At 43.7% G+C, this 23213-nt stretch overlaps 1 protein-coding gene across 1 annotated transcript in view; it reads left to right on the top strand.

The window, feature by feature from the left end:
* The window catches only part of C3H6orf163 (chromosome 3 C6orf163 homolog), a 70389-nt gene that overhangs the window by 10780 nt on the left and 36396 nt on the right, over window positions 1-23213 (top strand). Inside the window, exon 2 of the mRNA XM_029597011.1 lies at window positions 12469-12563. Within this exon, the coding sequence (XP_029452871.1) occupies window positions 12469-12563 (95 nt within the window). The remainder of the gene's footprint in view (window positions 1-12468; window positions 12564-23213) is intronic.

The following is a 23213-nucleotide window of genomic DNA, read 5'->3' as shown; positions in this document are numbered from 1 at the left end:
CAAGGCCAGGTCCAGACCCAGGCGATAACCTAGGTCCAATGCTGGGTTCTGTCTCGGGGGCCCAAGTCTAGGCCCAGACCCAAGGCTGGGTTCTATCGCTAAGGTCCAGAGCCTGATCTGAGGCTGGATCCTGTCGCCAAGGCCCGGCCTGAAGCTGGATCCTGTTGCCGAGGTCCAGGCCTGACATTGAGGCCAAGTTCTGTTGCCAAAATCTGGGCCTAGGTCCAGACTTGACACCATGGTCCTGCCCAAGGACATGTCACATCACCAAAGCCTAGGCCCAGGCCCAGGCCCAATGCTGGGACTTGGCCCGAGGCTGGGTCCTGTCACCAAGGCCCTTGGCTCAGACCTAGGCCTAGAGGTTCAGGATAAGATCTTCTGCTGTTTACTTTCTTCTTCCATTGAATAAAAATGACGCGGTCCTTATGGAGACCAAGATAATTTCAGAGCAAAGAATATCAGGAAAAAAGGGCTATACAGAATAATCCCAAAAGCTAACCCATCCATTTTATAACAAGCCGACCCAACATACAAGGAAAGTTAGGTATGGGAATCCAGGAACACCCGTAATTGTGAAGGTTCAAAGAACACATAATTAGAATTGTGATAAGCATTTGTAAGGATATCTCAAATTAAATTGGTCTCCCATTTTCTTGCTAGTTGGAGATATTTATATTGAAGTTGTATAAGTGTGATTTTCACTTTATATTTCTTTTTACCTTTTCTTTTCATTTTAAATTATGATACTTATCTCCTATTGCTGGTACAAGATTATTCTTGTGTTATTTCTAAAATTCAATAAAAAATAAATAAATGACGCAGTCCACCTAAAGGACACGCCGCAGTAACTCCACTGCAGTGTCTTCCTCCCAAGTGGATGGTGCTATTTCAACCTCTGTACATCAAAATGGCGCCGTCCGCTCAGAAGGAAGGCACCACAGTGCATCACTGTGGCACATTCTCAGACAGTATTATAAAGGTGACGTCAATTATTACCTTCACATTTTTCAACAGAATCAAAAATTTTGAAACTAAATCCCATTGCTATTTTATAGACCTTCATAACATCCCACGGTCTCTTTGGGCATTTCTGCTCTTTTTCAAGCCGCTTAAGGGATTATCTTTAATCATAGGTCCTTAAAGTCCACTCATATTTTTTTTCTTTATATTTTTCCTTTTTATATTTTTCTATAAGATATACCCTCCGGTAGTTGAGTCTAATTCGTGGGGGGTGCAAACCCCCCGGTTGATGCAGAGTACAGTTCAATGTGTCCACGTTTTGCGTCCAAAGCTGCCTCAGGATCTCCTCTGACTGGATATGATTTCTTCTTTATCTGAATGGGATATATCCGCATTTACTCTTTAAATACAAAACCGCGATCGGGTACATTGCATCGGCGCCGCGACTGGTGATCAGCGACGAGACCTGGTGCCTTGCCTGGGCCTCCACAACAGTCCATGCCCAGCATCAGACATGGTCCTAGGCTCGGGACTCAACAACAGAACCTAGCCTTATGCCAGTCCTACTGTGCCTAGGCCCTGACCTCAGCAATGGGACCCTGCCACAGCTCATTTTTTTCTTTTTCATTTAAGTCAGTGGGGCCTATGGCTTGCTTCCATTCTCTTCAATGTAAAATAATAAAAAATTGAAACACAAATTTTTTTTTTCATATTAGACAAACCTGACAAATGACTGTGCCATACGAAACGAATGAATTGAAATGACTTTTTGACGCACCTCCCTACCTGTGAAATGATTATCATAGAAAGCCATGAGCATAGTCTGCAACTTAATTGTAACCCGCTGCGAAAAATGGAGCATGCACAATATACATTTTTAAATAAATAAATACAATATTCGCTGACAGAGAGACTGAACATATCTCATTGTAAGAGTGTCACCAAACTGTCCTCTGCTTTGTGCATCAGTCTTCCCAGACCCTGATTGTGTGAAGTCAGAGAGAACTGGGGTGTTTAGTATTCCCTGAACTCCCCAGTGGGATGTGTCTTGCAAGGAGTGTATTTTAACAAAACTCAGAACCTGCATTGGCTCATGTTCTTTTTTTCCAGTCTTCTGCCTTAGGAAGATGGCTGAGGCTTAAGGGAGGAAGCAGCTTGGGGCTAGGAGGATTTGCAAGCAAGAGAGGTCCAGAGACTACAATTGGTGAAAGAGTACCATACTCCTTGAATACATTCAAGAATGCCTATAGTGCCTTGAGAAGTGAAGTTGCTGTTTGGAGTCAGGAACAAGGGCTATCAAACAAGTGATAGTACTGCAGAGTTGCTGTTGGAAAGATTGTCAACAATGGGACTCATCTGAATGTTCTCAGTCACTCATTTTATTTGCAGTAATCTTATTAATTTAAATATAATTCTTGTAAAGGGATGGATTGTGCATGCACGTTAGTGGCCAAGTTAAATAAAGAAGTTAGGATTATTGTAGATCCTATGAGATTTATTCATGTACATTTTACACAGTTTTTCCTTTGGCGTCATGGCCTTCAAGAAGCCTCTGATTTATTGGTTGCACAGTATAGCAGTCTCCTTTATCTAGCTCCTCTAGCAGGGACAGTAACCTTTTTTTTAAACTTTTGATTTATAACTTTTTGTGGCATATAAAAGAAATATTGCTTACAAGAACAATGCCTTCTTGGTACATTAACATAACAATTAACATAATATAGCATACCAAACAAAACAAATTTTCAGCATTCCAGATCATTAGGTATCACCTCCCAATCAACAGTAACTTTCAAACGAGCACATGTGCACCCATGTGCCAGTATTTTGTATCATTCACACAAGTGCATACATATTTGTATTTATTAAAAATGTATTAATCACCTAACACAAAAAGGCCTAAGTGATTCACAGTAAATACATACATCATTAAAATAAACAAAATAAAGATTTAAAAGAAATAAAACAATAAATACATAAAACAAATATTTTAATAAACATAAAAATCATAAAACAGAACAGAATCAGAGAAAAGTCTGCTGCAGTAAAAAGCCTTTTAGGAGGGGTCTGAATTTTTTAAAGTTATCTTGAAGTTCCACAGGTAAAGAGTTCCACAGAGCAGGTGCAGCTACTGAAAATACTGTATCTCTTGTTATAGTAAGATGAGCATGGCGTATGGAGGGGACATCTAGTAGGCCACGTTGGGAAGATCTTAATTCTCGGGTAGGTTTATACATTTTTAACAGAGCATTAGACCAAGAACAAGAATCTGTACTTAGCTTAAAAGTGGTCATGGCAATCTTATATTGAATTCGCCTTTGAATCGGCAATCATGTTACTTTAGCAAGCACAGGTGTGATGTGATTAAAGCGATTAGGACCAGTGATTAGTCTTGCTGCAGAATTAAGAAGTAATTGCAGAGGGTGTAAAGAGCTAGTCGGAAGGCCTAAGAATAAACTATTGCAATAATCAACATGAGGGAAAATAATAGCATGGAAAATCCTGAAAATATGCCCCTGCATACACATTGCTCCTAATTTTAAGCATTTACACAAGCATCTACTGAACAGGTTTTTTCCTTAGGAATTGTTGGCTTTTACACGCGCAAGTGAGAACATGTGACTGGTGGCTTCTTCTAAGGGCTGCTGCAGAGCACAGCGCCTGATTTATATGGCTTTAATTGTGCCGGACTAGGGAGCTCTGACCTGGGACTCTTCTAAGTTGGGAGACTGACAAGTTTCCTATTAATCTCATCAGCAGGACTTCTTCCTAATGCTAGTTCCTTGATTGCTTGCAGTATTCCAGTCCTTCCAGGCTTTTCTCCTTCTGTAGCGCTAAAGCCTGTCTAAGGATACGGCAGTCTGGGCTATTTAACCCTCCTTTTTTTTTTCTTCCTACCTTGTCAGCTTTACTTCCATATAATTCCTCTCTGGATAGCATGATTGCAATTCACAAATCACCCCGCTCTTCAAGATCTTCTAACAAATTACAACTAATCATTCCCCCACTGTCTTCTGCGAAACTATCTGCTACAAGACATAGAGCCTTCTCGATAGCTGGACCGATAGAATGGAACTCCATCCCTGGATACCTAAGTTCTATCAGAGATTCCAAAACCTTCAAAAAAGAACTAAAAACATGGTTGTTTAGACAATCATTCACAGACTGATATGATTTATACCAATCTTAATCTTGAACCCTAATGCTACTTTAATAAGTAATCTTCTAAACAAAGTCTTAAATTGTCTCCTGCTAACATGTTATACTCTGCTTTTTGTCGAGATGTTATATTTCTTTCCTGTACTGCGTTATAACTTATAACTTGTTCTTTGTATGAAGTTGTTACTCTGTAAACCGGGGTGAAGGCACTCAGCTATACTTCGGTATAAAAAAAAGAATATAAATAAATAAATAATTTCCTGTCACCTTCCTCCTCTTCCCTCCCCATACCTGGCAGTTCTCTCTTTGGCAGCTGCAGATCTCTGTCTCTTCTGCCTGCAAGGGGATGGGGACCCCGTTGGTACTCCCATCGCGCCATTACCACCATGAGTCTCTCTTCATCCTCTGCCAGTGAGGGATGGGAGCCCTGCTATCAGGGCAGAGTCTGCAGCACCTCCGCAAGTCTCTCTCTGACCTCCGCCGATGGGAGGGGGTGGGGGCCCCACCATCAAATTGGCCTCTGCAGCACTGCTACAGGTGTCTCTCCTTCCTCCGGTGAGGGGCACCGCCGTCATGCCGGCCTCTCCAGTGCTGCCGCGGGTTTCTCTGCTTCACCAGTGGGGGAATGGGGTCCTGGCCGGCAGTCCAACCTCTCCAGTGCCACCGCAGGTCTCTGACTCTCCTCTGCTGGCGGAGGGTAGGGGCCTGCCGACACCGCGGCTTCTCTGCAACTTCAGCTGCTCGGATTGCTCTCCTCCCTTCTCCTGTCAATAATGGCAGTACTGGGGCGGGGCACGTTTCAGGGAGTGGAGAAGAGAGGAGCTCACTCGCCAATTACAGCAACGTGGGTGCAGGGCAACTTTCCTTTTTAATTATTATTGGATACAGGGTTATTTCTGTCCACCATGTCTCACTTCTAAAGTCATGAAGCAGTCTTGCATTCACCAATCTGTTTATATTGCTGATGTGATAAGGCGCGCTGACATTAGTGCTGGTTTTCACTCCTGCTTTAGTGTGCATTTTTCCATGGTAAGTTTTAACCCTGGTATTTAACAGGATTTGTAATCCCTAAAAAAAAACGTGTGCTAAACCAGGAGTAAAAACCTGCACTAAAATTAGCACGGGTACGTGACAATCCTATGTAAAAAAAAAAAAAAAAAAAAAAGGCATTAGCTATTCCCCAGCAAAGCAAGAAGGAGCATTAAAGAGAAAAGAGCTTGAAGCATATATTTTCTTAATGCTGGACATTTAACCCCTGGGGCGGAGCAGGAGTAAAACTTAACTCACATTTCTGGTGGCCACGTTATACTCTTCCTGTGCCTAGTGTGGTAATGTTTAGCTGCTTCTACCACACTGGGCTCAGCAACAGACTAACTTTGGGCACCGGAAATGTGAGTTTATTCCACCTCTGACCCAAGAGTTTAATTTCCAATGTAAGTTCTCAGCTGAACAGAATGCTGGCTCTCTGTACCTTCCGTTCAGCTGTAGGTGCCCTCCCAGGAGAGCTTATGTTTTATTCAGCTAGTTGCAGCAGCCTGCTCCAGAGAGCTTACACTTTGATTTACTTGCCATGCATTGACAAAATGGCCTTGGCCGTGAAAATATGCCCAAAAGATGGGATGCACAGCACCAAATCTCACATGCAATACACATTTTTTTTTCAAGGCACGGCAAATAAAATCAAAGTGTAAGCTCAGGCACTACAGCTAGCTGAACAAAGCACAAGCTCTCTGGGGTGGGCAACGATGGCTGAACAGTATGCATTTTGGCACTATGCATGTGCTATTCAGGAAAAGCAGGAAAACCTGTGACTGCTGCCCAACCCAGAGGGCATATGCTGGAAACTGAACTCCCGGGTCTGCGGTGGAGTAAAATCACACTGCTGGTGGGCAATGTTATCTTTTGCTGTGCCCGGTTTGGTAACTTCACCTCAGCCCCAGGAAGGAGTTACATTTCCATTGTGAGCTCTCCGGGGAGGGCACCTACAGCTGAAAAATACGCCAAAGTCAAGATGCATAGCGCCAACGTGCCTTCCCCAGAGCACTTATGCTTTGTTTATCTGTTGATGCCCACCCAGAGAGGTTATGCTGGAAATTCATGTTCGTCCTTGGACTGAGGTGGAATAAACTCACATTTCTGGTGGTCAATATTTTTTCATTGCTGTGTCCCATGGGGTAGAAGCATCTAGACATTATCACATGGACACAGCAATAGAATAACATTGACCAACATAAATGTGAGTTAACTTTTACTACACCTCAGACCCAGAAGATACATTTCCAGTGTTCTGCTAGCTGAAGCAAATTCAATTCCCACAGCCATGCACACACACCCTGACACTCGCCGCCCCTTCCACTCATATCACCCCCCCCATACAGTCTTGCTCCCTCTCTATTTGCCTCTCTTTCCTCCCTCCCCTTCTGCTTTCCTTCTCTCTCCTCTCACTCACACTCTCTCTTCCCTTTCCACTGCTCACCAAAGGGGACTTACATGACACATTATGCCCAAGTTGGGATACACAGTGCCAATCTCACATGCAAAGCCATTGTGCCACAGTGCCTTGCGTACTGTTCAGGTGTAGGTGGCTGCCCCATTGTTGGCCAGGCATGGTAAATAAAATCCAAGTGTAGGCTTTCTGGGGCATATGCCTAGAGCTGAACATTACGCCCTGGAACTGTGGCACAGTGGCCCTGTGTTGCGGGAGTGCTAGGAAGTGATCCCACTTTCGGGGAGAGTGGTGTGCCCTTGGACCATGACGTGACCGCAGAGAGCTCCGTGGAAGCGCTGAGGCAGGTGAGATGTATCCCAGCATAGGTGGACAGGCAGCAGACTAGCGACTCACACCTCTGCCATACCTGACGCATCAGTAGAGACCCGACAATGCAATGCTGGTCTCTGGGGTAGCCCTCCGGCCACTCAATAGCCCTTTTGTACCTGCCGTACGGGAACGGCAAATGCACCAGGACAGACAGAGGTCGAGGGCAGATGATGCAACTGGAACAAGACGAGACTTGAAGACTGAAGACCATCAGACGATACTTGAAGATGAGGATCAGATGAGGATTTGAAGACAAGGTCAGATGATAGTGGATAAGGATGAGGCAAGGCTGAAGAAAAGAACATCAGGGACACTGATGAAGACACTTGCTGAATGAAAAGACGACAGAAGAGTTAAAACTCAGTATGAAGGTATCCAGCCATGACTCATAGCAGCATCCATCCTGAACTGAGCTTCGGGGACCAGGCGTGATTGACGCACCTGACAGGTCAATCAAAGGAAGATGAAATGTCCCACCCGGCGTGGTAGATGCATCTGAAGGTCATCCAAAGTTGAACTGAGGATGGACCACTAGGAGGTAAAATACGGAACCAGGATACCTAAGAGGAAGGCTACCCTGATGAGGGATCCAAAGAGTCTGAAGGCTTCCTAGATGTAGGAGCCAAAAAGGTCTGAATACTTGACATAGAAAAAGGACTGAAGACGAGGACGTCAAAAGGATTCTGAAGACGAAGACAACTAGACATGAAGACATCAGGCATGTCAGGACATCTGGACTTTAACCCCCAGGACACTCAGTCAAGAACATCAAGGAGGTGTCGAGTGAACTGGAGAACAAGACATCTGAGACATATGGACATCTGGACCTCGGACCCCCAGGTCACCCAGTGAAGAGCAGCGAGGAGACTCTGAGAGGCAGAACAACAGGATGACGGACTTCTGGAAGGACAGGACATCAGAAGATGAGGACTTCAGGAAGATCTGAAGGTGAAGACATCAGGAGGATCGGAGGACAAAGACATCTGAAGCAAGGTCTTAGGATCCAATGACAGACCAAACATGGAACAAAGATGAGATGGAGGATCAGGAATCACAAAGGACGACAAGGGAATTTCCAAGAAGAACAGAGTACCTTGAAGAAGCAGAGCTGGACATTAGGAACTCCTGGACTGAAGAGCTGGAACTGAGGATCCAAGAGCAACCCAACTCCATGACTGACTCCTTGCGAAGGCGAAGAGGAACTGAAGGCTGAGCCTTTTTGTAGGGATGAAGAGGATGACATCACGAGGAGGAGCCAGAGGGACTTGCCCTTTAAATCCAGGGAGGAGGCATGGCCTCACACCTAAGAAAGGCAGGACCTGTTATGTTTGAGAACATAAGAACATAAGAACATAAGAAAATGCAATTCTGGGTCAGACCAAGGGTCCATCAAGCCCAGCATCCTGTTTCCAACAGTGGCCAATCCAGGCCATAAGAACCTGGCAAGTACCCAAAAACTAAGTCTATTCCATGTAACCATTGCTAATGGCAGTGGCTATTCTCTAAGTGAACTTAATAGCAGGTAATGGACTTCTTCTCCAAGAACTTATCCAATCCTTTTTTAAACACAGCTATACTAACTGCACGAACCACATTCTCTGGCAACAAATTCCAGAGTTTAATTGTGCGTTGAGTAAAAAAGAACTTTCTCCGATTAGTTTTAAATGTGCCCCATGCTAACTTCATGGAGTGCCCCCTAGTCTTTCTACTATCCGAAAGAGTAAATAACCGATTCACATCTACCCGTTCTAGACCTCTCATGATTTTAAACACCTCTATCATATCCCCCCTCAGTCGTCTCTTCTCCAAGCTGAAAAGTCCTAACCTCTTTAGTCTTTCCTCATAGGGGAGTTGTTCCATTCCCCTTATCATTTTGGTAGCCCTTCTCTGTACCTTCTCCATCGCAATTATATCTTTTTTGAGATGCGGCGACCAGAATTGTACACAGTATTCAAGGTGCGGTCTCACCATGGAGCGATACAGAGGCATTATGACATTTTCCGTTTTATTCATCATTCCTTTTCTAATAATTCCCAACATTCTGTTTGCTTTTTTGACTGCCGCAGCACACTGCACCGACGATTTCAATGTGTTATTCACTATGACACCTAGATCTCTTTCTTGGGTTGTAGCACCTAATATGGAACCCAACATTGTGTAATTATAGCATGGGTTATTTTTCCCTATATGCATCACCTTGCACTTATCCACATTAAATTTCATCTGCCATTTGGATGCCCAATTTTCCAGTCTCACAAGTTCTTCCTGCAATTTATCACAATCTGCTTGTGATTTAACTACTCTGAACAATTTTGTGTCATCTGCAAATTTGATTATCTCACTCGTCGTATTTCTTTCCAGATCATTTATAAATATATTGAACAGTAAGGGTCCCAATACAGATCCCTGAGGCACTCCACTGTCCACTCCCTTCCACTGAGAAAATTGCCCATTCAATCCTACTCTCTGTTTCCTGTCTTTTAGCCAGTTTGCAATCCACGAAAGGACATCGCCATCTATCCCATGACTTTTTACTTTTCCTAGAAGCCTCTCATGAGGAACTTTGTCAAACGCCTTCTGAAAATCCAAGTATACTATATCTACTGGTTCACCTTTATCCACATGTTTATTAACTCCTTCAAAAAAGTGAAGCAGATTTGTGAGGCAAGACTTGCCCTGGGTAAAGCCATGCTGACTTTGTTCCATTAAACCATGTCTTTCTATATGTTCTGTGATTTTGATGTTTAGCACACTTTCCACTATTTTTCCTGGCACTGAAGTCAGGCTAACCGGTCTGTAGTTTCCCGGATCGCCCCTGGAGCCCTTTTTAAATATTGGGGTTACATTTGCTATCCTCCAGTCTTCAGGTACAATGGATGATTTTAATGATAAGTTACAAATTTTTACTAATAGGTCTGAAATTTCATTTTTTAGTTCCTTCAGAACTCTGGGGTGTATACCATCCGGTCCAGGTGATTTACTACTCTTCAGTTTGTCAATCAGGTCTACCACATCTTCTAGATTCACCGTGATTTGATTCAGTCCATCTGAATCATTACCCATGAAAACCTTCTCCATTACGGGTACCTCCCCAACATCCTCTTCAGTAAACACCGAAGCAAAGAAATCATTTAATCTTTCCGCGATGGCCTTATCTTCTCTAAGTGCCCCTTTAACCCCTCGATCATCTAACGGTCCAACTGACTCCCTCACAGGCTTTCTGCTTCGGATATATTTTAAAAAGTTTTTACTGTGAGTTTTTGCCTCTACAGCCAACTTCTTTTCAAATTCTCTCTTAGCCTGTCTTATCAATGTCTTACATTTAACTTGCTTATGTTTATGCTTTATCCTATTTTCTTCTGTTGGATCCTTCTTCCAATTTTTGAATGAGGGGAGAAGTGAACTCCTGGGCTGAGATGAGCGATGTCTCCACCCACAAGGAGGAGCCCTGTGAGCCTCACCGTCAGCAGGCACAGTCTCAGTGGCCAATTACACAGCTAAAGGTGAAGACTTTATTAGTAGGAAGAAATAGGTTAGTCTCCACAAGAATAGCACTCAGTTTGTACAGTCCTTGGAAAAGGGAATTACCCAGAGTGAGACACAGCTGAGAAGATCCAGTAGTGGCCCTTGGAGCGGGGTACGCCGAGGATCCCCTCAGGATAGCATAGGTAGCGTCAGTTGTACAGATCCGGTAGTGGCCCGCAGAGCGGGGTATGCCGAGGAGTCTGTACAGAAGATGTTGTAGAACTAGAAGCAATGCCAAAACCCGGCAGTGGCTCCTGTAGATGGTAAAGAGGTAATTCGTGGAGAAGGAGAATCACTGGCATTGGAGGAAGGCGGTAGTGGTCCAAGGGTCGGGGTATGCCACATTGAATCCTCTATGCAGACTGTATAGTAGAAGTCAGTAGATGTACTCACAGACGATGGTTTCTCGAGCAGGTTAGAGACCGGAGAAGCAGGTCCAGTATCAAGAAGGCAGGAAGGCCCTCCGAGGAGCAGATAGCCGGGAACACAGGGGAGCCTCCGAGGAGCGGGTACTCAGTGTGTCTGTATGCCGAAAATAGTCAGGAACAGGAAGTCCTTGAAGTGCAGAGTACAGCAGGACGGAACTCCTTGCTAACTCGTCTTAGCTTAGGGCCAGTCGGGTTAAATACAGCGAGGCATTGACGTCATGCGGAGGGGACGCCCCCGAGGTTCCCGCCATGACGTGTATTAAAGATGGCCCGTGCATGCGCTAGGTGATTCCAGGAACAAGATGGCATCGGGATCACCCATGCCGTCCCAGGGACATCAGGGAGGTTGGCATTCGCTGGTGGAGGCCGCCACTCTTCCGAAACTAGACGAAGTAGCAGAAAAAGAGGTGAGCATGAGAGGTCGCAGTCTGCGACCGACAGGTGTAACAGGACCAGGGACAGCAGCCATGCTGTGAAGACAGAGCCTGAAGCAAGGAAGCAGGCCTGAGGCGTCGGAGGCGGCTCCTGCCGCTGAAGAGAAGCTGGGGGTGGCTCCAGCCGCCGAAGGATACCTGTGGTGGCCTCCGGTCCGCAAAGAGGAGCTCCAGATGGTCTCCTGGCCACAAGAAGAGGAGCAAAGAGGATGCTGGAGGCGACTTCTGACGCATAAAGACGGCGTCGGCAGCCTCCTGGCCGCGAAGAGGCACGGCGGCAAGGCCTGACATGCAAGGAAGAACGTGGGAAGCCTCCAGGCTGCGGAGGAGTGGAAACGGCAGCCTCCTGGCCGCAAGGGAGCACAGCAGCGGCGGTTCCGGCCACGACAGGCGTCGGGGAGCAGGCAGACTGGAGGAAGGTGAGAGACTGCTCGCGGCCTAGCCGCGGGCAGAATCATGACACCTTGCATATGAGATTAGCGACATGCACTATCTCGCATGTAAGACCATTTCAGCAAGACATACCAAGTGAAATAAAAGAGTAAGCTCTCTGGGGAGGGCACCTACAGCCTCACAGTTTGTACTCTTTTGTGCCCAAGTTTGGATACATAGTGCCAAAGTGTGTACTGTTCAGCTGTAGGTGCCCACCCCAGATAGCTTACCCTTTCATTTAACTAGGCATGCCTTGCCCAAATAGCCATGCATATGAGATTGTGTCCAAGACAGGATGCCCAGCACCAATCTTGCATGCAAGGCCATTTTAGTCACAGTTCACTTTGCTTCTGCTTTAAAGCAATTTTCTATTGAATGTAGATTTTCAGGTTAACTCACATTTTGATGCAGTTTGTTTTTTTTTTTTGCTTCTGTTCAATTTGCATGCCATTAGTTTACCGCATCCTGTGGGGCTGTGTTTTTTTACAACATGCTTTAAGTAAAACCCATGCTAAAATGTTACTTCTGTTTTAGCATGGGTTTTATTACATCAGAATCAATGTAAAAAGAGAAAATAAGAACTATCTGAATTTTAAAGCTGCAGAATATTGCAAAAATAGGTACCTTACCGGAAGGGAAGTAAAAAGGTAGACAGTTTGCTTTTCTTTCAAATTTAATGTTGCTTAAGATAAACATCTTGTTGAATTTGCAGAAATTGGGACAGAGCTTCACAAAAAGATTCTTGAAGAACTTGGAGCAGAAAACAGAAGATCACTCGAAACAGCTCAAGCTGCTGTACAGGCCCAGGTATACAAAATATAAATGTTGAGACTTGAATGTGGTCTTGAAGATGTTTTCTGCAGATTCACGGGTTTTGAAATCTGACTTCTCATCATTTTTTTTATTTTTATGGGTATTAATTTATTATTGATAAATTAGTATCATCGTTGCTGTCATTTGAATGCTTTGATGAGGGGAACACCTTTATTGTCTATTCCAGTGTTTTGGATGGAAAGAATTTATACTGAACAGTGATGCCAAAATTTATAGAGAACAGTAATGCCAAGTTTTCCATCCACAGTGTGGGACTATCCCTCCTGATGAGACATTTGGCAGCCCTGGTTAGCCAGGTGATGATTTTTGTTAACTGTTCATTTCAAATCTAAAAATATTGGGGCCTACTTTTTTAGCTCATGTGTAACTCTCACATATAGAAACACAGTAAATGACAACAGACCAAGAACAAAATGGCCCATCCAGTCTGCCCAGCAAGGTGTTTAGGGTTGAAACTGCTGCTCCATGCAGGTAACCCCCATATTTTCTGTTTAGAGATGTAATTGCCGCTCCATGCAGGTTACCCCCATATTTTCTGTTTAGGGTTATAATTGCCGCTCCATGCAGGTTACCCCCATATTTTCTGTTTAGGGTTGTAATTGCCGCTCCATGCAGGTTACCCCCATATTTTCTGTTTAGGGATGTAATTGCCGCTTCATGCAGGTTACCCCCATATTTTCTGTTTAGGGATGTAATTGCCGCTTCATGCAGGTTACCCCCATATTTTCTGTTTAGGGTTATAATTGCCGCTCCATGCAGGTTACCCCCATATTTTCTGTTTAGGGTTGTAATTGCCGCTCCATGCAGTTTACCCCCATATTTTCTGTTTAGGGATGTAATTGCTGCTTCATGCAGGTTACCCCCATATTTTCTGTTTAGGGTTATAATTGCCGCTCCATGCAGGTTGCCCCGATATTTTCAAGCTTCCAAGCAGTATATAACAGAATTTCTGTTATATATTGCTTAGAAACTTGAAAATAAATGCTGGTTTGAAAGAACAACTGATTACCGTGTTCACTTGGAACAGCTTTACATGTTAGACACACATCCTGTTTTAATTTATAATCGCTTCAAAAGTTACCATCCTCTTCATTTCCATCCTCTAGCCATTTTGGATCCTTTGCGTTTGTCCCTCACCCTTTTGAATTCTATCACCATTCTTCACTTCTTTCAGGAGGACATACCATGCATCCACCACCCTGTCCAGGAAAAAATATTTACTTATGTTGTTTCTGAGTTTAGCCCCTTGGAGCTTCGTAGCATTATCCCTAGTTCTGCAGTTTCTTTTCCATCAGAAAAGATTTGATTCTTGTGCTTATTAATATTCTTCAGGTATTTAAAAATCTGTATCATATCCCATATCTCTCCTCTCTTGTAGGGTATATATATATTTGGATTCTCAAGTCTTATCTCATATATTTTCATAAAAACATAAGAACATAAGATATGCCATACTGGTTCAGATCAAGGGTCCATCAAGCCCAGTATCCTGTTTCCAACAGTGGCCAATCCAAGTCACAAGTACCTGGCAAATACCCACACATTAAATAGATCGTAAGCTACTATTGCTTATTAATTAATAGCAGTCTATGCATTTTTCCTCTAGGAACTTATCCAAACCTTTTTTTAAACTCAGTTACACTAACTGCCATAACCACATGCTCTGGCAATGAATTTCAGAGCTTAACTATGCGCTGAGTGAAAAAGAATTTTCTTTGATTTTTTTAAAATGAGTTACTTGCTAACTTCATGGAGTGCTCCCTGGTCCTTCTATTATCTGAGAGAGTAAATAACCAATTCACATTTACCCATTAAAGTCCTTTCATGATTTTGTAGACCACTATCATATCCCCCCTCCGTCATCTTTTCTACAAACTGAACAGCCCTAACTTCTTTAGCATTTCCTCATAGGAGAGCCATTCCATGTCCCTTATCATTTTGGTCACCCTTCTCTGCACTTTTCCAGTGCAACTATATCTTTTTTGAGATATGGCAACCAGAATTGCACACATTATTCAAGGTGCGGGCTCACGATAGAGTGAAACAGAGGCATTAACACATCCACCGTTTTATTTGCCTTTCTATTTGCTTTTTTGATCGCCACAGCATACTGAACCAATGATTTCAATATATTAACCACTTTCCTGGGTGGTAACTCCTAAGATAGAACTTAACATTGTGTATCTACAGCAAGGGTTATTTTTCCCTATATGCATCACCTTGCACTTGTCCAGATTAAATTTCATTTGCCATTGGAAGCCCAATCTTCCAGTCTCACGAGGTCCTCCTGCAATTTATCACAATCTGCTTGAGATTTAACTTCTCTGCATAATTTTGTGTCATCTGCAAATTTGATCACCTCACTCATCGTACCCCTTTTCAGATCATTTATAAATATATTAAAAAGCACTGGTCCAAGTACAGACCCTGAGGCACTCCACTGTTTACCTTTTTCCACTGTGAAAACAGACCATTTAATCCTACTCTCTATTTCCTGTCTTTTAACCAGTTTGCAATCCACAAAAGGACATTGTCTCCTATCCCATAACCTTCTAAGTTTCTTAGAAGCCTCTCATGAGGGACGTTGTTGAAAGCCTTCTGAAAATCTAATTAAACCACATCTACTGGTTCACATTTGTCCACATGTTTATTCACTCCTTAAAAAAAATGAGGAGATTTATGAGGTAAGACTTCCCTTGGGTAAATCCATGCTGGCTGTGCCCCATTAAACCATCTATCTAAATGTTTTGTGATTTTATTCTTTATAACAGTTTCCACAATTTTTCCCGGCACTGAATTCAGGCTCACTGGTCTGTAGTTTCCCGGATCACTCCTGGAGCCCTTTTTAAATATCGATGTTATTCTGGCCACCTTCCAGTCTTAAGGTACAATGGATGATTTTAACGATAGGTTACAAATTAATTGAAATAGGTCTTAAATCATGTCCAGGTGATTTACTACTCTTCAGTTTGTCAGTCTTTCAGAATAATTCCTCCTTTACTGTGTCATTCGTCAAGCACAAGAATTATTCTGAAAGAAAATATAAGCGTGTTCCAGAGCTCTTGAAACTATGAGGTGGCTAAAGTAAAAACTCTCCAAGGTCCCTGAGGCAGACAAGCATTGTCGAAACATGGCCGATGTCGGGCAGGCGGCTTCGACTCATGTGAAAGATAACAGCAGTTGGGCAGGTTTTGACCCACATCACAGAGATAGATAAGTATTGATTAAAAGAAGCGCATGCGTTCTATGGGAGTCGAGTTGACCGCCAGGGAGAGTGGCAATCAAGGACCAGATATGAAATAAATGATTTGAAAAAAAGACATGAAATTTGGAAAAAAGAAACAAGAATTATTTTGAGAATAAAGACAGTGGCCATAAAAAGGTATAATCACAGAGTGGTTATTTCATATATATGGCTACAAATCCTACTATTCAGGCTACTATTTCCTCACCATGTATATTTATACTCAATAATCAAACAAATGAGGAATAACAAACTATTCATTTTATATTGAATTTTTCATTTATAACCCAGGGAATTAGTATCAGAATATTCTGTGCTCAGTCCTTTTGGCTCTTGCCCTCAAAGGGCTGCAACCAAGTTCATGATGGAACAGCACTTTCTTTTAACCTCATTTACTAGTTCCCAATGACGATTAATTTTTGTTTTTTTAAAATTGCATATTAATTCACTGAATCACTTATCTTATAAAATGTTCCGTGCGAATACCGTCACCTCCTCTCGTGACTCCAAATCCCTATGTGCTTATTGGTATTGACTCATTTTGTTTGTTTTTGTAGCAACACTGGAATGTTTCGGCGGCTTGTATCAAGCGATACAAGCCGCCGAAACAATCCCCTGAAGTAGGCGCTTCAGGGGATTCTTCTCATTTAATCGGCCGCTCCCAGCTCCTCCCTGCAGCATAAAAACAAAACGGGAGGAGCCGGGAGCAGCCGATTAAATGAGAAGAATCCCCTGAAGCAGGCGATACAAGCCGCCGAAACATTGCAATGTTGCTACAAAAACAAACAAAATGAGTCAATACCAATAAGCACATCGGGATTTGGAGTCACGAGAGGAGGTGACGGTATTCGCACGGAACATTTTATAAGATAAGTGATTCAGTGAATTAATATGCAATTTAAAAAAAACAAAAATTAATCGTCATTGGGAACTAGTAAATGAGGTTAAAAGAAAGTGCTGTTCCATCATGAACTTGGTTGCAGCCCTTTGAGGGCAAGAGCCAAAAGGACTGAGCACAGAATATTCTGATACTAATTCCCTGGGTTATAAATGAAAAATTCAATATAAAGTGAATAGTTTGTTATTCCTCATATATATGACTACCGCACATAACCACACATTAGGGTGTTCCCTATATGTAGTTAGTAGTTGATGATCCTAGAGTTAGGGCAGGCAGCAGACAGGGCATAGTTAGGATTTAAGGCAAGGTCAGACCCAGGCAGTAAACAAAGAAGGCAAAGCTGAGGTCAGAACCGAAGAGAGAGGCCAAGACAGACAAGACACAAAGGAACAAGACAGGACAAGATGGACAAGGCAAGGCAAAACAAGGCTCCAAGGTCAAGACAGCGAGGCGAGGCAAAGCAACAAAGACAGGGAAGGAGCAGGAACAAGACAAGACAGGATGAGGCAAGGCTGGACAAGGCAAGGTTTGACATGGCTAGACAAAGCAAGGCTAGACAAGGCAAGGCTGGATGAGGCAATCTTAGAATAGACTGGCCGTTACAAGGTGGGACAATGTTGGAAGGCAAGACGAAGCAAGACCAAACTGGGGCAATCAGAACTGGGCACCAGAAGCAACGCACTCTGAATTAAGCAGGATGGCCTGACGCTGAGGCAGTGCTGGGGCTTATGTTCCCAGCCACAAGATGTCATCCAAGGGCACCGGCAAACAGGATTCCCACCCTGAGGTTTTTAAAGGGACGTGCTCCTCATGTATGCCTAAGGAGGGCCCTACAGGAAGAGCGGTATGATGTTGTCCCAGTGGCGTTGCTGCCGGGGAGGAGAGTAGCAGTGTCTTGGCGATGCTGGCAAATATAACTGTACCCCCACTACTAAGCTCCCTCCCCAAGCCTCTTATCTTCGGCTCACAGGGAGAATGTTGATAGGCAAAAGTAGATCAGTCGATTGAAGTTGATGGCATCTGAGCCAAGATAACCCGAGATTGACAGGATTGACTGCTTTAGGTAGTACATAAAACTCAATGCTTTCCTGGTGTGGGCCAACCTTCAAGGCAATGAGAAAGGTGGCTATGGTCAAGTGGTTGGCCAAGGGTCACTATAAACTGAAAATATGGTGCGCACAGTGGTCAAGGTGGTGATGGGCCAGCTGTACTGGTGTAACAGCAACTCTTGAATAAAATTGCCTCTGCTCTGGAATCCAGTAAGGCTTTAGTCTTAATGGAGTGTCCTTGAAGGTGAGACACATTGGTACCACTGGCTGTGGAGAGGGATCTGGATGACTAAGGACTGTCTACCCAACAAAGCTCTTGTTGCGAGGATTTCCTGGCTTTTCAGGGCAGCGACGTACGAAATGCCCATGTGTAGCACAGTAAAGGCAGAGGTTACGCTGTCTTTGCTCAGTTTTTCTTCTTCCAAGACCAAGTCCTACCCAACTACATGGGTTCTTTGGGGGTGATAACTATCATAGGGTCCATTGTAGGCTTCAAGGGGTTCTGGGAGTCAGGAGCCAAATGAGTAGATCAGTGAAACATCTTCTCCTGAGCTTATTCTTGGAACCTTAAATCCATGCGGATAGCCAAGGCAAGAAGCACTTCCAGAGATAGGGGAAGATCTCGGCCTGCCAACTCATCCTTTATCCTCCCAACTAGTCCTTGCCAGAAGATAGTCATTTAACTATCTTCTCCCCAGCCAAGCTCTGAGGCCAGGGTATGAAACTCTACTGCATGCTCACCCACAGTGCAAGTGCCTTGGCAAATACGTAGCAATTCTATAGCTGCAAACAAGACTTGACCAGGCTTATTGAAAATCAGACGAAACTGTTGCACAAAGTTGTTCACGCTTCTAAGGAGAGAACCATCTTGTTCCCACAAGAAAGAGGCTCAGGCAAGGGCGGGGGCTATCCAACAAGGAGAGTATATATGTTATCTTGACACAACCTGAAGAAAACTGAGCTGCTTGAGGTTAAAAATGCATTTTGCATGTATTCAAGAAACTTCTGCATCCTTTGGGATTGCCAGCATACCTGAGGGATGGCGGAAGATGCATCATGAATTCTGAAGTCCAAACAAGCACAGGGAGAGGAGTTTCCATGTGGGTGCTGGAGTGGGCAGCTAGGCTTGGATAGCATCCAATTGCTGGACCAGAATCAGAAGTAATACAGTCACATGGTCAAGCTGCTGCTGGGCTTGCTGGGTGAAACCAGCCAGGGAATACAGCTGGTCTTTTTGCTGCTGCACTTGGGAGGACAATCTGGCAAAGGCCTGAACTGGAAACGTGTTTGCCGAGCTCATGGCCTCAGCAACCTATAAGAAGAGGCATGAGCAAGAGTTCTTAGTGCTGCAGTGTAGTTGATGCTGTCTCATGGGCTCGCCCACGAGGCATATGCTGACAGCTGGAGAACGCACTTTCAGGTGGGCCAGGCTGAAGCTTCACCTGTACCAGCCCCTTGCCCAGACAAGCCCTTGGGTTCTGGTGGCCAACAGGAGTTAAGTAGTTTCAAGGGTGATCTAAGACAGAGCCCAGAAACAGGTCTAGAGTCAGGGCAGGCAGCAGACAGGGCATAGTCAGGATTTAAGGCAAGGTCAGGTCCAGTCAGCAAACAAGGGATGGTCGAGTCTGAAGCTGAGGTCAGAACTGGAGAGACAGGCCAAGATGGAACAAGACAGGACAAGACGGACAAGGCAAGGCTCCAAAGACAAGGACAAGGCATAGCAACAAAGACAGGGCAGGAGCAGGAAGAAAAGGCAGGTTGAGGCAGGACTGGACGAGGCAAGCGTGGATGAGACAAGGCTGGAAGAAGCAAGGCTGGCCGAGGCAAGACTGGACGAGGCAAGGCGGGACAAGACTGGAAGGCAGGATGAGGCAAGACCAAACTGGAGCAGGCAGGATCAGGCTCCAGAAGCAATGCGCTCCAAACTAAGCAGGATGACCAGCTGTGTGATGTCATCCAAGGGCTCAGGCAAACAGAATTCCCATTGTGGGGCCTTTAAAGAAACATGCACCACACATGTGCGTGCCTAAAGAGGGCCCTGCAGGAAGAGCAGCATGATGTCGTTCTGGTGATGTCCCTGCCACCCGGGAGAGCAGCAATGTCTTGGTGGTGCCGGGGGTGAGTGAAGTCAGCAAACATCACAATATATGTCCAGTTTTTCTGTCTGAGTCAGAGTACCATCACATCTTTTTAAGACAAACCATGGCACTTTTTCCTTTCCCCACAACCCCCTGCATATTAGTTACCTTCTCTATCCTTCTTCAACATAGTTTGATGCTGGTTAAGGACTTTGTAGTAGTGTTATATGTGTATTGTTTTAGTCTATTTTTATGTTTTACTATTTTTATTTTATTAATGGTGCATTTGCTGTGACATGTTATGATTTTATATGTGATTTTATATCAGTCATTATGAATATGCATGAATGTTTTATTGTAACCCGCCCAGATGTTGTTCGATGGTGAGAGATATAAATTTGCTAAATAAATAAATGGTGCAACTGTACCCAGAATATTGTGGGTGGTTCTGATTGCCGCATCTAAAAAAACTATATAGCAGATCTAGAAAAGGTGCAGAAAAGAAGAACGAAAATGATGAAGGAGATGGAATGGCTCCCTTCTGGAGAGAGGCTCGGAGAGTTAAGGCTCTTTAGCTTGCAGAAGAGATGACTGAGAGGAAACATGATAAAGGTTTCTAAAATCATGAGTGGTGTGGAACAAATTGATAGGGAATGGTTATTTACTCTGACTAATAATACTTAGGGCTAGGGGAGGTCACAGCATGAAGCTAACTAGTAGCAGATTTAAATTCGAGAAAATTCTTTTTTCAGTCAGCACATAATTAAACTATGGAATTTACTGCCAGAGAATAAGGTCAATGCTAGTGATTTAACTGTACTCAAAATAAGTTTGGACAAGTTTTTAGAGGACAAGTCTAGTAACTGGTACTTTGCCAGACAGCCTTAGATGTCTCCACCTCCTGCTTCTGGGAGGAAGCAACCTGGAATGGGCTTTTCCTATCCGAGATCTGATGGGTATTTCCAAGTGACCTGGACTGGCCCTTGTCCAAGATGGGATGTAGCTTGGCAGTTCCTATGACAAGAGAATAAATCATCTGGTACTGAAGAGTGATAGGTTGTCATTCACCCTGTGAACATGCTGCTGCTGAATCATTATAATTTTGAAATTCTTATTTACTTATTTCAAATTTTTTTTCTAGATTGCCTATCTAAAAAAAAAATCTAAGTGGTTTACAAAATAACATTCTATAAGCTGTTTTCTTGTAATTCTGAACTCTTGTTGACAGCCATTTTAGCAAGTGAATCACACATTACCTCTTACTGGGTGCGACTGGCCCATTTTGTCTTAAGTGTCATAAATGAAATCAAACATGTTGCATGAACCAGTCGGATCCCAGCCATTCCACATAAAATAAATTTGTGATCCTGGTCTCAGCATTCCAGTGTTTAACAGGGGAGCTGTAGAGGAGCTGATAAAAAAAAAAAAAGAAAATCTGACAATGTAAAATATTTAAGAATACAGAGAGTGGGTATTAATACTTATGCTTGATTGTCTGCTTTTAGGGCTGGATTTACTAATGCCGCAAGGCATAATGAATTCAGCGGTAACGGGGGGGGGGGGGCCAAAACGGGGGGGGGGGTGGTCCTGCGATAGCCGGCAGCGATCTCACCTCCGCGGTGTGATCGCTGCCGGCGACGCGCCAAATTACTACACCATAAAAGGTGTAGTTATTTGGTGCAAAACTGGCAGCGAAAACGCAGCGTACATTTCGCTGTCGGTGAAGTCTTCACGGCGTCAGCCCCGGTGCCGACCCGACTCCTCCTCTTCCGGGGCTGACGCCGCCCCGACTCCGCCCCGCCCAACTCCGCCCCACCCCGAAAAGTCCCTTATTGCGCGCGATCCGCTTGGAAAATGACCCCCTTAGTCACCCCCCATCTTCAAGACATCGGGTTATTTAAATTTTTCTTCCCATGCTGGTTCCGGCATCCGTGCCCAGTCTTGCTTTATGAAATACTCCAAGTCTCTTGTCCTGTTTGTTTATCTTATTTGATTGTAAGCTCTATAGAGCAGGGACTGTCTTTTTGTATGTTTGTACAGCACTGCGTGTGTCATGTCGCACTATAGAAATGTTAAGTAGTAGTAGTAATTGTATGAGTACTTTTTTAGAAAACCTAAACAAAACACAGAGGCTTAGGCTCTCCTTTAAACAAACAAAGAATTTCACCAAAAGCACAAAAACTGTAAAAAGTAGATTGCTTGTTGGCTATCTTCTAGGCAATAAAATTGCAGCTTTTTATTAATGATAGTAAAAATATAGGTCAAGAACCAAGCTGTAGGTGACACCTTTTTACTGGATTAATTTAACACCTTTATCACTAACTTTCAAGAGCTATAGTCCCTTTATCATTCCAGTGATTGATCATTGTCACACCATAGTGCCATGATTCAAAAGACAGGAATCCAAGTAATTTTAGACCTCCTTGTGGATTAACAGCTTGGATGTATTTTTTCCCAAGAGAACCAATACACTATGAACGCAGAATTAGAGGGGGTTTATATATAATAAGATGTGCCTCTCCATTCTCTCTCTCTATATATAGATAGATAGATATGTTAATAAAATTAGCAGAATCATTACCCAAAAAGGTAGAACAGTCTGGTAATATCCAGATCACAGAAGGAGGGTGGAGTGAAAAACACACACATATAGATAAACCACAAAGAAGAGATGTGTGGCATAAATTATACTGGACAATAACAGTTTATCACCAGGGGATTACTTTTATTTTACATGTGCACACTAGACAATGTGCAAGACATTAAATTCACAGTGAACATTTGTGTAAATGCGAAGGACCCCGACACGGCCGTGTTTCGCATCAGGACCGGAAAATTCACAAATTTTTATGCTGTAGAAAGGACAATGTGTTTGTTAACAGCTGAGGCACCCGCTGGAAAACCAGCAAGTTGCTGACTTTGTCCCCTTCAATTTGACATTTGGAGACCTTCCCAGTCCGTTCTACAATTAAATATCGCCAGCACCCCCCATCTTCAAGACATCGGGTTATTTAAATTTTTCTTCCCTTGCTGGTTCCGGCATCCGTGCCCAGCCTTACAATGGTTTAAACTTTGCAAATCGTTTGGATATTCTCTCTTTTAAATACACCGTGACTGAGAGCATCGCCGGTTCCATCTTTTACTTAACCTGCATTAGGAGACCTAGCCGGTTCACTACTCTTCCCAATAAAGTTCCTTTTCTGAAACATCGGGTACTTTGAAGAACTTTCTCCCCGTGATGTTTTCAGCATCCATATCTAGCTTCATGCTACGAGTTAAATTCTGAAAGACCTTTCACATTTCAACCATTAAGCTGGTTTTCCAGCGGGTGCCTCAGCTGTTAACAAATAC

This window comes from Rhinatrema bivittatum, chromosome 3, assembly GCF_901001135.1.
Source record: "Rhinatrema bivittatum chromosome 3, aRhiBiv1.1, whole genome shotgun sequence".
Classification (NCBI taxonomy): Eukaryota; Metazoa; Chordata; class Amphibia; order Gymnophiona; family Rhinatrematidae; genus Rhinatrema; species Rhinatrema bivittatum.
The sequence above is the reverse complement of the archived record's forward strand: the minus strand, read 5'-3'. Positions and strand labels throughout refer to the sequence as shown.